We start from the raw sequence: 17,752 nt of genomic DNA, 5'->3' as shown, positions 1-17,752 counted from the left end.
GATAGGGCTGTTGCTGTTAAGAAATAATGGAAATATAACTAAAGGGGTTATTTATTAAAATCAGATTTTTTCTGGCCTATTAAAGGGAAAAACAATATTTTCAGAGGGAAAAAAACTGATCGTTTCAATGATTTATTAAACTACTGTGTTGTTAAAAGTCTGAATAAAAAAGTACTCCACCTCAGACATGCCGAGTTTTTGTAGATGTCAATGGCAGATGTCCCGTTGAAATCCTGATCTGCGCTGGGTTTCGTTCAATAAACCAAAGATTTCCTGGTTTCGGGTGTCAAATCCCAAAAAGTCAGAGGTTTCGGGCGTCAAATATGAAAAAGTCGCAGTTTACTCTGACAAATCTGAAAAATTCTTAGGATTCGGATATCTTCACAATGAGAACTTTTCAGATTTTGATAAATATGATAAAATGTTGATATTATGTTTTATATTGATATTTATCTTGATAAAAAATTTTATATTTTGGTGGCCTGGCACTAATTTTTCATTTTAAGTTTTTTCTCTAAAATGAAGAGGCTTAGTTATCAGAATTCAAATTTGTGTAGTTTTAGAAGGTTTTTTTAACCATGACTAAACTCACTTTTTAAAAAAGCATGAATGTCTACTTATTTGTTAAAAGATCTTAACATGAAAAGCAAACACATATAAAACCCTGAAACAAATCCAAATACGAATATAAAACCCTCAAAATACTTAAAGCCTAAGTGTTACCCTGGCCAAATGCCCCTAAGGTTTTCTTACCCCTCAGTGCAGATTCAGACATCAGAGTTGGCGGACGCCATCTGCCTCTCTTCGGAAATCTTCGGAATGAGACCGGCGTGACGACACATGCGTAGTTGGAGCAATTTTCTGTTTCACGACAATTGTGCATACCAAAGCTTGCATTTTACCCCGTTATATGCCTCACATTACCTAATGTATCAGCATAAAACATCCTAAATATGAAAGCCAGAGGTTTACTGAACAGTTTGTTGCCCAATATGCATAGTTTACCAAATTATGTGGCGGACAGAGGCACCCAAATGGATACTGTATTTAGCAGACAAAGTTTCCATGGGCAAAACTTAGTAACAAAGAACAGTGCAAAATCAAATAAAATCACTAAAATTCAATAAAATCAACCGCAAAAATCTGTTTTTTTTCCACCTAGTGTAATCTGCATTCAAATCACAGTTTGAATATTTAAGCTTGGCCAAATAGGTTTTATGGATAGAAAAATATAAATAATCACTGAAATAACATACTAAAGGTATTGTGCAGTGCGGTTAGTGAATACGCTATTTTCAATGGCGATAAAACAGTTTTTTTCAAGCAAAAAAAACAGACAATCGATAAAATAGGCACAAAACTGTAAGTTTGCAGATGTGTGTCTACACTTGCCAAATTGTGTGTTTTGCGCACGTGTTTGCATATGCAAATGTGTAAATGTGTGTGAACCCCATGATCCCTCAAAATTGAATGTGTGTGTGCAGAGCCACTATCAGGGGGCACAGGGGTTACATTTGTACAAGGCCCGGGCCTAAAGGGCCCCCCTTGACTATGCCGAACCGCTGAAATCCTGAAGAGCTGAAGACCCAAAGTGCTGAAGATCCGCAGCCGCGAATGGAGCCGAGGCCGCTGAAATTGAAGTCCTGAAGCCGTCAGGTCTTTGTTAATCTGACAACGAGACTGGTGTGTCGGCGCATGCGCAGTTGGAGCAATCTCCCGGTTTGCGCCAACTGAACATGTGCTGAAATTAACGGGAATTGCCAAAGCGCCAGAACAAGACACGAAGATCCGGAAGTTGGCTGCCGTGAACACCGATCCCTGAATCTGCACAGAGGGGTAAGTAAAAAATTAAGGGCATTTGCCCAGGGTAGCAGCTAGGGTTGCCACCCGGCCATTATTTTACCGGTCTAGACGGTAAAACACCTGCCAAGGCCGGTATTAAATTGTAATACCCTTAAAAAAAAAGGTGGCAACCCTAGTAGCAGCTAGGCTAGTGGGGAGGAGGGGGGTCTATGTGGGGTAGGTTTTTTCTTTTAATAAGGGGTTTGTTTCTAAAAGCACATGATCAGGCAAAATGACCTGAGATGGCTGCCTTCACACCAATTTTACAACTAAAACAAATACACTCGCTGGTTCAGGAATTCCATTTTATATTGTAGAGTGAATTATTTGCAGCAAACTTTGTAATTTAGAAATAAAAACGACATCATAAAAATCACGTCAGAATCCCTTTTAATATTAAGAAAGAAGGTTCAAGTGAACGCAAGGATTGTTACTGGTAACATTTTATAGTACTCTGGCACAAGAATGGGTTCTAGCGAGCAGAAAAAGCAAAGGATTACTTAGTTCTAATCTAGGGTTGCCACCTGACTGGTTTTGACAATCTGTCCAATACATGAAACACATTTAAATACTAAGATACTCACCCTCAACATTGGTTAGTTACTATCAAGTGCAGTTAATTTCTCATTATTACAGATACAAAATAAAAGCAAATCAATCAAAAATAAGGATTTTTTTTTCTAAATTGGCATTGCTGTATTTCAGAGCTTTCTGGATAACGGATTTCTGTATAAGAGATCTCATACCTGTAAAGTATTGGGCTTACTCATCAAGCAGAATGTAGCTAGAGATAGGGTCAGGCCCGGACTGGCAATCTGTGGGTTCTGGCAAATGCCAGAGGGGCTGCTATAAGGTGCCATAGAAAGTCACTATTTAGTGGGCTGGTGGGACTGTTTGGGCCTCTGTGTGGGCTGATTGGGCCTCTGTGTACCTGAAATGCCAGGACCTATTATAATTCTCAGTCTGGACCGGGATAGAGTTGCCATCCGTGTGGTTTTGAACTGAGCATTAATTAGGGTTGAAAAAAATACCGGCCTTCCTATATATTTATCTTTTTTTCCCTATTAATAACATTGGGATCAACCAGCATTTTTACAGGCCAGGCCAGTAAAACACAGGCCAGGTGGCAACCCTAGCATCAACACTTTGTGAAAATTTGTGAAAAACGGATAGAAATCCAGCCAGTTACATCTACATACCTCCCAACTGTCCCTTTTTTGGAGGGACAGTCCCTCTTTTGACAGCTCAACCCGCAGTCCCTCATTTGTACTGGAAAGTCCCTCTTTTCTCTGCACTGAACAACCAGAAAAAGAAACAAAGTTTCTCACTTAATTGGCTTTTAGCAGAGAGCCCAGAACAGCCAACAGGTGCAAATAAGATGTTTTGTAACAATTTTGAGACACAAAAACACAGTTTAGATAAGGAGAAATATTTTCAAACTTTTATAACCTGCCAAATTTTGTAAAACAAACATGGTAATTAGGGGGTGTGGCCACAGAAAGGGGTGTGGTCAAAAAATGCTGCGCTACGTGCGGAAAAATTTTTTTTGTCCCTCTTTTTACTTCCAAAATGTTGGGAGGTATGCATCTAAGTGATGCAATAGCCTTGCCCAGGTGTCATAACTCCACCTACATCACTGTGCCCGCCTCTGATGTCATCGTGCTTGTTCCTACATCACTGCCCCACCCCCAATGCTATCTGTCCTGCCACTCCTGCCCCTCTCCCCATGTTCGAGTTTAGCCATCAGCAAAGCTGGCAACCCTATTCTAATCACTTTAGCATCCGGAATTGCTGGTAAAGCATCACCACTACTACAAAGCCGCTTTTTAACCCCCTTTACCAAACTACAGTGGAAGCTGTGAGTTAAAATAAAATAAATACAAAAGTCGAACGTCCATATAAGGCCTCGCCCCGTATACGCGCACGGCGTCACCATGAACTCTGCTCAACCCTCGACGTCACCCTTCCTGGCCGCTGCATGCGTATCACTGTGGTAGTGACGTCGCATTCTCATCTCGCGATACTGTCACAATCTTCGGGCTTTCCGGGACTGCTGCTTATGTTATGAAAATCGGAACTGTCCCGCGGATAGATTGTCTATAGAGCGGTATGCACTCAACAGGATTTGTTTGATCTGGGCGGAGAGTGAAGGGGGTGAGGCCTGGACAAGATTAGGCAGAATAGCGTAACAAAGTGTGGGTTGTCTTGCAAACTTAGCACCATTGCTTGTATGTATGTATGTATGTATGTATGTATGTATGTATGTATGTAATGATGTATCTGTAATGTATCTGTAATGTATCTGTAATGCATTGTATCATTATTTATTTGCTGTCATCAGCCTGGTGACTGCAACTGTGTGATTGTGAGATGGAGTTTCTGCTGAACAAACTGGGCGAGTGCATGGGTGGATGAAAGATTTCCTTTTATATGTGATATGTATTTATTATCATACATAGAAACTGATCATTTTTAAATCATTTATGCCATGCCCTGTCTTTTTCTTGTGCTCAACAGGCAGGTCTGGCCTTATGTATTGGGTGTTCTACTCTTAAAGGAGAAACAAACGTTTAATAAAAAAATAAAAAAAACTCTACATAGACACCCCGTCCAACGGAGTTCACGGCAGCCCTCTTCAGAATGAGACCGGTGTGGCAGCGCTTGTGCATTTGGAGAAATTTTCTGTTTCGCGACAACATGCGAAACTCATGAAAATTGCCGAAGCGCCGGTCTAATTTCGAAGATTACCAAAGCGGCTGCAGATGTCGCCTGTGGGGGAGGGAGGGGCGGTCTTTGTAGGGTGGGGGGTAGGGTTTTTTTTTATTAAGGGGTTGTTTCTCATTTAAAGGAGACATTTTGTGTAAAAAAAAAACAAGAATTTACCAGTGCATTATACTCATTTAGATATAGAAGAATTGTGCATTAAAAAGTAGTGTTTCAGGTTGATTTATTGAATAATTCTGCAAAAACCCTAATAATCCCTCCTTTCCACTTCCTGAATTCCCAGACTGTGGAGGAGCACCGGCGGCACTCCGCTCACTGCACTGTAGGAGTGCTTGTGTGACTGCAGGGCTGTGATTGGCTGTTCCCCTCCTACTGTGCTTCTGGCAGGGACCGTTAGGACACCCCCCCCCTCATTTGAAAGATAGACAGAGAACATATATAGGGAGCTCCAATAAAGGGGCTATTTTTAAAGATAATATTAATTTTTAGCATCATGTAAAAGCAACACCAATATTACTTAATTGCCTACAAAAATAGTTTGTTTTTTTTCATTTATCCTATATGTCTAGTTTAACACTAATGTGATTAAGGATCTGTGGGTATATAAAGGGTTTGACATTAAGGCTTTATACATAAATGTAACAGCTGCTCCAAGTATAGCTAAAGTACTACATTGATTTTGAGTTGTGGACTGTTACTGTACCCCACAGACTACATAGCTTGAGTTATTACCTGGGTTAAACTAATCTATTGGTTATTGTTGGCAGTGAGGTATATATGCATGTTCTATATAGCTGAATGCAATTCGAGTATCCTATACCCAAGACACTAGGAGCTCCCTTGGACTGATCATTTTGCTTTTTACTAGATTCCCTCAGGTTTTTGGCTTTCCTTTCATACTCTAAAAGCAAACAGACAGGTTAGTGTGTGAGTGAGGTTAGTGTATGCTTGTGTAGAGAACTTTGATTGTAAGCTCCAGTGGTTCAGGACCAATTTGAATAATTAACTGTCTCCGTCAAGTGCCATGGAGTAAATTGACTCTATAAATAAAGGATAATAACAAAAAGCACATTTTAATTTTAACGTTAAATAATAAAGGAGGGGTTCATGGTGATTAGATCAGAAAGTAACCCAAACCTTACATTTTGTTTCTTCCAACCAACATTTGTAATGCTTTTCTAAAAGGCTCTAAGAAGATATGGAGAAGAATCAGAAATGTGCAACTGAACAAGAAAGATTTAAGGCTAGATCAGGTCATGGGGATGGTCAGAGAGCAGAGCCCAGAAAGACACAGACCACTACAGAATCTGATAAAGATTCCGGCTACTCAGGTATGGAATTTCTGACTTTACTCAAAACATTCCTCAGTGTATATTGTTGATGTGTTTGTATTAATTCAGTTGTTTACATGTTTGCTTGCTAGAGCTGTTGTTTTCCTTGTAAATATAAATGAAGTGCTAAAGAATGTAGTCTGTAAAAATTGAAGTGGAAAAATCTAACAGAAACACCAGTTTAGGCACAAAATGGTAAGACGTTCAAAGACGGGGCCCTGTTAATGCTGAAGAATGTAATATATAAAACTGGCATGCCTTTAGTTGGAAGATATACTGACATGAATAATATATTATAATATGGGGCTATATAAGTAAGCAGCCAGACATCACCAAGAGTCATGCCAAGAGTTGCCTAAATGATGTAAAGGTGGTTCTAGTTTATTTAAAAAGTGTGTTAAAGCTACCATAGGGTTAATCTGTAAGTAGGTAGCTGGTTTACTCCATCATGTTGGTTGGTGAGTTATGGTAACAAGATTTCGTTGGCTAGTGATTTGATCATGGGTCAGTTTTGATTCCATTTTGATTACAGTTCTTCTTTCCAGACAATTAAAGAAACAACTGCTAGTCTGAACCATACATAATCCTGTAATGATTTATTTTTTTAAAAAGACAATCCATTTTTTTTATCCTCAGTTATCCTCTATTATTCCTTTGGTCTACTCAATTGTACTTAATAAGCTGCACTCTTCCTGTACCATTGCCCTGCAAATCAATGTTTGCATACCCCCACCAACTTATATGAGCAAAGCCGCCTATTCAGAACTGTTAGGAATGCCATGTTTTTATTTTGCTCCCATTGCTCCGCTTCACTTTAAGGCTATGGGCACACAAGCTGATCGGATTCAAATCAATGGAGCAAAAGCAAATTTCTCATTGGTTGCTGTGGGATACTTCGCCCAGCTTGAAACCTCAGTAATTGGAAAGTAATTTTGAATACCCATATCTGAAACCTTTGTTAATGTATCGGGGCATAGCTGTTGTAGGGCGATCTGTGATGCTGCTCGGCAAAGTCGCACAGAACTCCCTGAACTATCTGTTGTGCTAACGATGATATTATACATGATTCCTGATGCACTGTTTTTACAAATACAGTTGTGCTTGAAAGTTTAAAGTGAATGTGATATAAAACATCATTTGATTTTCAAACAAGTTCTAAAATTAGATGGAGAAACCCTAATTAAATAAATGAAATAAGAATTATTATATTTGGTCATGTATTTATTGAAAATTTCTTATCCAATATCCTATCTGCATGTGGCAAAAATAAGAGAATCTGTATTCACTTACTTTCGCTCAGTATTTGGTGTGACTCCCTTGTGCAGCAATAACTGCAACCAAACATTTGCACTAAGTGTTGATCAGTCCTGCACATCGACTCAGAGGAATTTAAGCCCATTCCTCCTCACAGCTTTAGCTCTTGGATGTTGGTGGGTTTCCTCGCTTTAGGTCTTGACTTGGCTGTTCCAGAACATTCACTTTATTGTTCTTTATCCATTCTTTGGTAGAACTACTTGTGTGTTTAGGATCCTTGTCTTGCTGCATGCTTCAGTTCACAGACAGATGTCTTGACATTTTCCTTTAGCATTCTCTAGTATATTTCAGAATTAATTGTTCCATCAGTGATGGCAATCTGTCCAGGCCCAACCAGAACATGCCCCCCACCACCATGTTTTACAGATGGGATAAGGTTCTTATGCTGAAATGCAATGTTTTTCTTTCTCCAAATGTAACACTAAAGCCAAAAAGTTCTATTATGGTCAGCAAGTTCTAGATGGTCAGCAATATTTTTTGGAGAGAGCAGTGGCTCTTTCTTTGCTGTTCACACAGTTTCTGTGAACTCATGAATATCAACATTCGCCAATGTAAAACAGGCTTTCAGTTGCTTAGAAGTTACTATGGGTTCCTTTGTAATGTCTCGCACTATTGGACACATTGAAGTTGGAGTGGTATTTGATGGTCGATCACTTCTGGGTAGAGTAACAACGGTCTTGAATTTCCACCATTTGACTGTTGATTGGTGAAGTCCAAACTCTTTAGAGAAATTCTTATAACATTTTCCAGCTTTATGGGCATCAACAACTCTTATTTTGAGGTCCCCAGACACCTCCTTTGTTCAAGCCACGATACACATCCACAGATTTGTTGTATGTGTGATCAGGTTTTGCTGAATTTTCATTCTTTTAATAAAACAGGGTCTTTCACTCCCAACTGATTGTCATCCCATTGACTGAAAACACCAGACTCTGATATCACCTTCAAATTATATGATAATCCTAAGGATTTACTTACTTTTGCCACACTCAGATATGTTATTGGATCATTTATTTTCAATAAATAAATGACCAAATATAAGATTTTTCTTCATCTACTTTTAGGATGTGTTTGAAAACTTTCCTCTTTCCGTCTCCTTTAAGTAACATTCATATAAAGAAAATTTTAAAGGGTTCACACACTTTCAAGCACAACTTTATGCAACAAAGTATTTTCTTTGTTACTACTTTTATTCCTCAAAAATCAATAAACCTTTTAAATATAAAAAAAAAGAAGTCATTTTAGCTGGTTGCGGTAAAGCACTGTCTAAATAGACATTTATGTAAAAAAAGAAAAATTGCTTTGCAGCTTTTTTTATGCTATGTAAAACAAATGTACCCGTGTGTCGGTAAGTGCCTTAGTCAAAAAACGATTGCATAGTAACTCCAAACAATATTCTACTTTTTAATTCTCTGTTCTTTGATATTATGAAGCCAACATATCATGCAGTATATTACACCATTTTAATAATTTCGTTGGCTAATGCACAGTACAAACATAATTTTATTATTTTTTTTAGTTGTGCTTGCGATCTTGCCATCTTACATGTCCCCAAAAGTGTTTGCTTATTTCACTCCGTATCCATTGATGCGAGCATCAATTCTGAAAGCTGGAAAAATAGATTAAGCCCATTTTTTCCTCCTGTTGTCATTCATGCTTCCATGAGTATAAGCCCAAAGGCCAGACTTAAATCAACACTTGCATTACCATGCAGTGGAACATATGAAAATCCACATCTAAGGCATTTTAAAATGGCTGTTGATACTAACCTAAAATGCAATGTTTACTTGCTTACTTTATATTGCAAATTATATGTGCATACATATCATGTGGGCATTGTTTTACAGGATAGAAACAGCTGAGCTGGTGAATATGTGAATATGGTAGCACTGTGGCTTATAACTGGTTTATAGCAAGACTCATAGTTGCTGGTGTGAGAGAATTTATTCTGCATCACCTTTATGTGTTATAAAGTGTGCTTTCTCTATTCTGCAGATGTCGCATCAGAGTGCCTAAGCTCTGTTGAGCAGACTGATACAGAAGAGGGTCCAACTACATCACGCTGGAATGTAGCATTGAAGCCCTCAGGCAAAACTCCATCGCAGCCACAGTCATTGGTCGTCTTGAAAAACCTGCTTGTTGATCAGGTAGAGCATGCTAGAGACTGTTTGCATTGTGCCTGGCAGTATAATCTGCTTCTTTTTTTTGTTACATGGAAGCAGCAAAACTTGGTCTTATTCTGGAAAAATAACACCAAATTGAACAGAGGGAAAAGTGCTGGTCCTACACGCTTTGTAAAATACACTCCTTTATCAAACCAAAACAGAGGACAAACCGCTATTTTCTAAACATCAGGACAAGATTTTGGTGTAAAATCAGGGAAAACACAATTGAAAAGGTACATAATTCCCAGAATGTCCTATGATACCCAGCAGAGAGGAGGATAACAGAGGCTGTTTGTAAATCATCTAGCATAGGTGCTGTAAGTGATGAGTGTGTGCGAGGGGATCCCTCTGAAACAAGGAAGTGGGAAATACTTCTGTGCTAAGTCTGTTAGAAACTGTTATATGGACACTAATTAGAACTTGGCTGCAGAGGGTAGTCAGTCTGTCAGTAAACTAGGCTGTTAAATTGGTGGTTCACCTTTAAGTTAACTTGTAGTATGTTATAAAATGGCTAATTGTAAGCAAATTTTCAATTGGCCTTAATTTTTTTTATATAGTTTTTTTTTAATTATTTGCCACGTTCTTCTGACTCTTTCAAGCTCTTAAATGGGGGTTCCCATCTAAAAACAAAGCGCTGTAAGGCTACACATTTATTCTCTCTTCTGTGCTCTCAGCTCTCTGTAGGGGATTTCCCTGCACGGCTAGCCATGACTTGGCAGGCTGTCAAACATTTTATTTGCATATTTTTGATGGGATTGGCTGGCAAGATTTAGCCAATAGGATTCGTGAAATGCATATGAAGCAGGAGAGGGGAGGCATGCGCTGTAACAAGATAAGTGTCAGCTTCCTGTATGGGCAGACTGCAAAGCCGTCCTTAGATCGCTAGCAGAGAGACAGCAGAGGAGAGAGACAGCAGCAATCCACAGCTTAAATGGTCTGTAGCTTCAAAACTATCCATTCAAAATAATAAAGTTAAATTACAAAATTGTTTGTTGGGAGTATTATTAAAAACAGTAACCAGCAAACGGCATTTGACATAAAGTGAAAACATAGTAATCCTTGTGCTTCTTCACTTATACTGTATGTGGCTCGACAAGGCCAGATAGACATTCCTAGTTAAACAATTAGGGGAAGCAGACTGCTGCTAAATGAAGTACCCATATTGCTGCCTTATGTCTTTTTCCAGCTTTAGATGGGGTCACTGTCGCAGCAGACAAAAAGAGCTGCTGAAGAAAAAGCTAAATAAATACAAAACCATATAGACAAATTGTCTCAGAATATCAAACTAAAAATTCATTCAAAGATGAACAACATGCTGTTCGATTTTTTCTTAGTGTTTCTTTCTTTCATAGATGTTTGGTGTTGTGGCTGACTTTATTAATTGAAGTATAAGAGCATAGGTTAGTTTCATGCATTAGGGATGCACTGAATTCAGGATTCGGTTCGGGGTTCGACCAGGATTCAGACTTTATAGGGCAGGATTCGGCTGAATCCTTCTGCCCGGCCGAAACAAATCCGAATCTTACTTTGCATATGCAAATTAGGGGAGGGAAATTGCGTGACTTTTTGTCACAAAATAAGGAAGTAAAAATGTTTTCCCCTTCCCACCCCTAATTTGCAAATTCAGATATGGTTCAGTATTCGGCCGATTCTTTCGCAAATGATTCGGGGGTTCGGCCGAATCCAAAATAGTGTATTCGGTACATCCCTAAATTGCAGATATTGTGAAATTTGATTGCATTCAATTGGTATTGATAACGTTATTTTCACAAATAGGTTTATGTTTTTATTCTAGTTGTTGAACTATTAATGGTTTATTAGTAATATAAGGTGCAATTCAATAAATAGAAATAAGTAAAATATAAACATTAAATGAAGAAAACCTGTAAAATAGGTTTATTAAGCACCCACTGTTATTTGTTGAATTTTAATATTGACATTGGTAGTCTCTTCACCCCCATAGACGTGCTTGCTGAAGTGAATGAATACGCAGTCGTTTCTTATAATCCCTGATCAGATCATGTTCAGTATCATCCAGTGCTCTGTCATTTGCTGAGCTCAGTTCCATTTCTTGCCAAGTATCAAGCTGCTTTTATTTAGCCAATCGTATTACATCCAAGTGAGGCAGTTCTTTGCTTAATATTGTGCCAGGATTGAACAAGCTGTCGAGTATAAAAGGTAAACAAATCATATAAACATAATGATCCAGAGCCACTTATATATGACCAATCACATGCTGTCATTAGGAATGCCCGAAATTCATAATTTTGGCTGAATCTGAACCCTAATTTGCTAAGGAAGGGTTACAAAGAACTGTGTGCGGGCGAAAAAAATGGAAATTTCTTTTTTTGTTTGATGAAAACTACTGATTTGAAGGATTCAAATCTGCTTTGGCCAGGCACTTGGATTCTGCCAAATTTCAATCCTGCTGATTCTGTGCATCCGTAATTATCATGAATAAGCCCACAATTACTTTATTTTTTTTCTCCAAAAAGATGAGACCAAACCAGTGAACTGAACATCAGCTTCCACAAGGGTGAGCCTAATTCAGGATGATAAAAACAAAATAACCATGTAGCTCACCAATTTTTCATAAATATGCCAACTGACTTTGACTAATAATTTTGTCTATATTTAATACATTTATTATTTTTCACCAGTGCAAATACTGGAGGCCATATGCATCGAAATTCACCTACGAGAATATTGCTTAGCATTTTGTTTGCCCATGTGTAATAAAAGGCGCTTTGTTTGCCTAGACTCTAATAACTGGCCAATTACTTGATTTCTGAGTATTTTGGAGATGTGGAAGTTAGGAACAATAGAGAATTTTTATTCCATGTACATGTATGCCAGCAGTTCTCTAGTCATTCCCTGGTTAATTCTCCTGTCAGTAAGAGTTAGTGCAGCGTCCTGAGTATCTGACCATTTGCTTATGGTGCAGTAAACAATTTGAATCCAGCTGTTTCCACGCAGTTGACTGAGAGAGCACAAGTAAATGGTCACCAGAGACACAATTGTTTCCCAGGCGACAGTACATGGTGTTTTAGAGACTGGCAAAAAAGGGGAAAGAAGCACTGTAAAAGAAAAACAAAGTAACCAAAAGGCCTTCTTTTAAAGCTGTTTTTTTCTCTTCTTCCTCAGGGGTCTGGTCCTGAACCTAATGCCAGCTCCTGGGCTGTCCATCCTTCCATTCAGCTGCTTCAGACTTCCCCACAGATTGTCTTCTTTCCTCCTACTGTGTCTTCTTCCAAGCCTTCCACCTGTAGAAAAGATGCCAAGTACCTGCCCATCTTAAAATCCTACACAAAGATTGCACCACATCCATCACACCGTGTCTCCAATATATCACTTCCCTGTGCCAGAAAGAGGGGCCCAGATGAGAGGCCTCATAACCAGACAAAGAGGCAGTGTTCCAAGGGCCACAGTGGGAGTCGAAAAGGGATGGATGCAGCAACTTTGTTAGATACAGGAGTACAACAAGGCCCAGTTGACCAAAATGTGAAAGAAAGTTCTGTCTCTGCCAAGAACAAAGAGCTGGACATACAACTAACAACTCAGAACATTAATTCAAATGAGAAGGGTTCCAGAGTTGCTTCCTTGGATACACAACAGAACCTTCTCAGTGCTGGTCAACAAAACAAATCACAACGCTTTCAGAATACCCTGGATATTTTGCACCGCTCTGGCTTGCTGAGCATTGCCATGAAAACGAAGGAATTGGCACGGCACAACCAAGCTACACAAAGCCAGTTGGAGAAGCTGCAAGAGCAGGTGCAACTTTATGCCACAGCAATGAGCAGTAACAACCCTCAAGACTGGCAGAGACTTCAAGATTCATTGGCAGAGGTTGTTAAAGGAGATACAGAGGACCTGTCAGTCAGAGAAATGGATTTGTAATGTTTCATTTGTAGGCTCTAATTGTTAGTGATATTTGTTCTGTCTGCCCAAGACCACTCTCTACCAAAAAAAGAGACCAATAAAAGATACAGATTGTTAGAAAACCTGTCTATCCCCATATCAGCGTATGTTCACACATAATTTCAAATAAGAATGAGAGTACATTTTATCAAAGAGAGTTGGGGTAAGATAGTGCTGTCTCAAAGCTGGAGGCAGCTGGTTCAGGAAAAGGAGATAATTCAGTGGTGAAGCTTAGTGGCACCAGAGGGGCTGCTGTAAAATACCATAACAGTTACTATTTATTGTGCTAGAGAGGTGCTGTTTGGGCTTCTGTGTACTTGGAATGCCAGAGCATATTTTATACCCAAGGCTGGATCCGGTACAGAGAACACAATAGTCGCTTGGCTTTGAGAGAGGGGTAGGGTTGCCACCATTTCTGGAAAAAATACCAGCCTTATTTATTTTTTTCCATGATAATAACATTGGGATCAGCCATAATTTTTACCGGGCAGGCATGTAAATACCGGCCAGGTGGTAACCCTAGAGAGGTGGCATGAACTGTTAGCAAGTTATGTGCATTCTAAGAAGAAGGGATTGGTGGCAGAGTTTTACAATTTATCACAGCTAAGATATTTGACTAATCTCTGCTTACATGCTGTGTTTGGCAAGTAGTGCAAGGCTGGCCTTTACTACATTGTATCTAAACATAAGATTTCATTTTATTTCATTTTGTAGGTGTGGAGTAATTAAATATGTGAATATTTCTAACCAACTCCAAATCAGTCTATGTATGGCTTCTTTGTACACTTTCATTTCATACAGAATAAATAAATAAAAAATACCTATTTAACACTGTTGCTTTGCCATTTTTTTTTCAGTTTCAAAAGCATCAGCAGCCCGAAGCTCCCGCCATCTTTCTGCACTACAACTATCCGCATCTGGCAGAGGTTGCTTTGTCTTAACATTTAGTAGCAGGGCTGGTGCCAAAGAATCCATGATTTATAGGGCAGCATGTTTGTTTGTTTTTTTTTTTTTTTTTTAATTTAGCTGGTGTGTTCAGCCTACCAGATGGACCTGAATTAAAATCCAAGTTAATAATCATGCAGTATAACTGTACATCACATCTGACCATGTGTTAGTGTAGTAGTATGTGAGACTGGCCTATAATGTCTCAGGGTTTTTTTTTTTTTTGGTGTGGCTGTTAAAAGAACCAGCCACAACTCTTTGTTCAACCTCAAACTTTTAAATTAAATTCCCCTTATTGTTAAGGGGAACCAAAAGCTCCCCTTTGTAAAAGTGAAAATAAAAAAACGATATTTTCCTACTTATTCGCAAAACGACAACTGTTTTCTGCTTTCTTAGATTAGCAGCAGGATGCGTTTAGTCACAAGCCTCACTGCTTAATAGAGAGAACTGGTCTGCTATCAAGTCCATCTGTTCACACCACCCCTGATTTAACCTGTGACTGTGCTTTCCTTTCTAGCTTATCATTAGCTTTAATGTTTACGAGAGCAGAACTTTCCCATCCTGATGTTGGCAAGATCTGTACCAATGTAACGTATCACAGAGCAATGTAAATGCCTGTTGGCGCTGGATGTTTTCCCAGAAAAATATAGTTTTGCATCTGTGGTCCTTGCAAATGTGGCAGTAAATTATAAGCAGTGCTTGGGCTGACTGAATTGGTGCAATAACATTAGAATTGTTGCCTCACAGAGCAATACTTTTTTTGGCTGCTGGGGTCAGTGACCCTTATCAGCCTGTTAGCATTTTAAATTGCTACTGGAAGGACAGAAGAGAAGAACAAATAGCTATAAAAAAAGACCCATTGAAAAAGTACTACGAATAGGACAGTATATGTACAGGCATGGGATCCGTTATCCAGAAAGCTTCCGAATTTCGGAAAGGCTGTCTCCCATAGATTCCATTTTATCCAAATAAACCAATTTTTTAAAAAGTATTCCCCTTTTCTCGGTAATAATAACAGTACCTTGTACATGTTACAAAATAAGATATAATTAATCCTTATTGGAAGGTTAATTTAATGCTTACATGATTTTCTAGTAAACTTAAGTTATGAAGATCCAGAAAAGATCCATTCTCTGAAAAGCCCCAGGTCCCTGAGCATTCTGGACAACCATTTCATCGCTAAAATTTAAATTAAAGGTGAACTACCCTTTTAAGTGAGTAGTCTCACTATCCTTGGTGGTATTTTCTTATTATTTACGGTCTTAAAGGGTTTTTCACCTTCCAAACACTTTTTTCAATTGAGTTGTTTTCACATTGTTCACCATAAACACAGACTTTTTTCAATTGCTTTCCATCTTTTATTTTTTACCATTTCCCTAAAATTTAAGTTTAATGTTCCTGTCTCTGGTGTCTCAATCTGGCAGCTCAGTGATCCAGGAGCATCTGAACTATTACAATTTGCTACAATTAGTTGGTATAATTAGTTGATACATTTCTCAGCAGTATCTGTGGAATACTAGCAACTATTGTATAAATTCTAACAGCTGCCTTTAATGAAACTCAGGGATTCTGCTCAGCAGGGACAATGATAACAAATTTATCAACTAAATGTATCAATTTAGAACAGTTAGAGTCGGCGAGCCCTCTCCGAGAGCTTCTTTAGAAAGTGAAAAATTAAACTTTTCACTTCAATATTAGAAAAACTGGCACAATTGGAAAGTCATTGGAAAAAGCTGTTAATTCTGTTGAACTATCTGAAACCAAATGAACTGAAAGTGAAAAAAGTGTTTGAAGGTAAACAACCCCTTTAAAAAGGAAGTGCACAACATTATATTTGGATAAAGCTGTTCTCTTATAAGTTTTAGGCAATTCCTGTACTTATAGTGGTATGTTTATCTGTACATATACACCTAAAGTCGACTACAAACACCTCTCTAATAATGCTAAAGTTGTGTTTTAAAATGTAGGATCATACAATAACACATTGCTAATTTTCCATAGCACTTTCTACTAGAGGACAGCATGTGATCTATGGGTGCCATACTCCTTCCCCTAGGGGTGGTGTACAACTGCAGTGTGATAGGTTAAGAAAGGTTTTTTAAGTTTCATTTTCTATAGGGTCTGTCCTACTGCAGAATAAAGACTTTATTATGTAAATTAAATGCCCTGCTCATACTGGGGCAGAAGACAGGCATAGCAAGCAATTGCTTTCTGATCCACCAAGTCTGATTGGTCAGTGTAAGGGTATATGGTGTACTTCCTGTGCATTTTCTGAGCATAGAGGAATGTGTGTGATAAGGGGATGACATGAAAGGATGCTATTCCAGATTGAGAGGCTTTATAAGGGATTCTGTTCTCCCTCTCCCCACACTGAAGTACTTATGATCATTGGATGTACCGTATTTCTCATCACAAAACTGGAAGTGCAAGCATTAGGGCCCTTGCACATAGGCATTTGCTCCTGTGTCCCTATGCAGTTAATTCTTAATGTATTCTACCACTGGAAAATGCAGGAAGAAACACAGCCAGTGCATCCTGATCAGTCTGTGTTCATTAAAGGAGAACCCCCCCAACTAATAAAAACCCCTACCCTACTACATAGTCCCCCCCTCCCTGCTCCACCCCCCCCCCACACAGGTAAATGCCCCATACCCCTCGTTGCAGAGTCAGCTGAGCTCACAGGTGCCATCTTCAGCGACGCAGTAATCTTCGGAATGTAAGCTCCATATCGACACATGCGCAGTTAGAGCCGCCTTCCTCTTTGTGTTAACTGCGCATGCGACGAAAGTGACAGAAATTGGCGAAAGGAAGGAAGAAAACCCCAAGATGGCGCTTGTGAGCTTTGCTGCGCTGACTCTGCAACGAGGGGTAATTGTAGGATTACGGGAATTTACAGGTGTTAACGCCTGAGCGGGGTGGGGGGAGAGGGGACTATGTAGGGTAGGGGTTTCTATCAGCTGTGGGGTTGAATTATCCTTTAAGGTGTGTGTAAGTGCCAAAATCAGGTGGCACACAACTTTTCATAAACTGTCCTCATTTGCAACAGGAATCGTATTTACAGACAACTATGCTCTTTATCCTACAAATAAAGTGTGCTCTCGCTTTTATATATAGAGGAGGACATTTATGACCCGGGGTATCAGGGTTTATATAAGATGATCCCTTCAACATCTTTTAGAGCAAAAAACTACTCGGGTCATAGCAAGCACTTCAGATATACTTTATAAGGTGTGTAGACTTTGTCCTATATGTTGTTTTTTTATGGCTTTGTATTTTGACAGTATACTGTAACTTCTTTATACTGACAAATCCACCTGGGAGGGGAGGCTGCATTGTCACACACATGTTTTACTTATGAACACTCCGTGATGACTGGGATTTCTGCCATGCATGTGTAGCTCCATTTGAAGTTCTTTTAAGCTGTGCTTTCAGAGACTTTACTGTATAAAACCTGGGAGCATATGTATTAAGGGCTTAAAATGGACCTTGCTACAATTTCAGAATTTTATT

The 17,752-nt window shown here is 39.0% G+C and overlaps 1 protein-coding gene across 2 annotated transcripts; it reads left to right on the top strand.

Annotated features, from left to right (window-relative positions):
* The first annotated feature begins 3,868 nt into the window (after nt 1-3,868).
* cipc.S (CLOCK-interacting pacemaker S homeolog) lies at nt 3,869-14,129 on the top strand. Of its 2 annotated transcripts, none has more exon segments than NM_001091299.1 (4): nt 3,869-3,949; nt 5,752-5,897; nt 9,207-9,358; nt 12,521-14,129. In NM_001091299.1, coding segments are annotated over 3 exon segments (1,041 nt in total). In that variant the 5' UTR covers nt 3,869-3,949; nt 5,752-5,764; the 3' UTR covers nt 13,277-14,129.
* Nucleotides 14,130-17,752: the final 3,623 nt, after the last annotated feature.

The sequence above is a fragment of the Xenopus laevis genome, chromosome 8S (genome assembly GCF_017654675.1).
Source record: "Xenopus laevis strain J_2021 chromosome 8S, Xenopus_laevis_v10.1, whole genome shotgun sequence".
NCBI classification, from domain to species: Eukaryota; Metazoa; Chordata; class Amphibia; order Anura; family Pipidae; genus Xenopus; species Xenopus laevis.
This window is presented reverse-complemented; position numbering and strand designations above follow the sequence as displayed.

What these genes read in the sequence shown, in the direction of transcription:
- cipc.S (XM_018231944.2), top strand. Translation starts at nt 5,765, where the DNA reads ATGGAGAAGAATCAGAAATGTGCAACTGAACAAGAAAGATTTAAGGCT. An exon ending in TAAAGATTCCGGCTACTCAG is followed by an intron (nt 5,898 to 9,206) that starts GTATGGAATTTC and finishes TCTATTCTGCAG; the next exon opens with ATGTCGCATCAGAGTGCCTA. An exon ending in AAAACCTGCTTGTTGATCAG is followed by an intron (nt 9,359 to 12,520) that starts GTAGAGCATGCT and finishes CTTCTTCCTCAG; the next exon opens with GGGTCTGGTCCTGAACCTAA.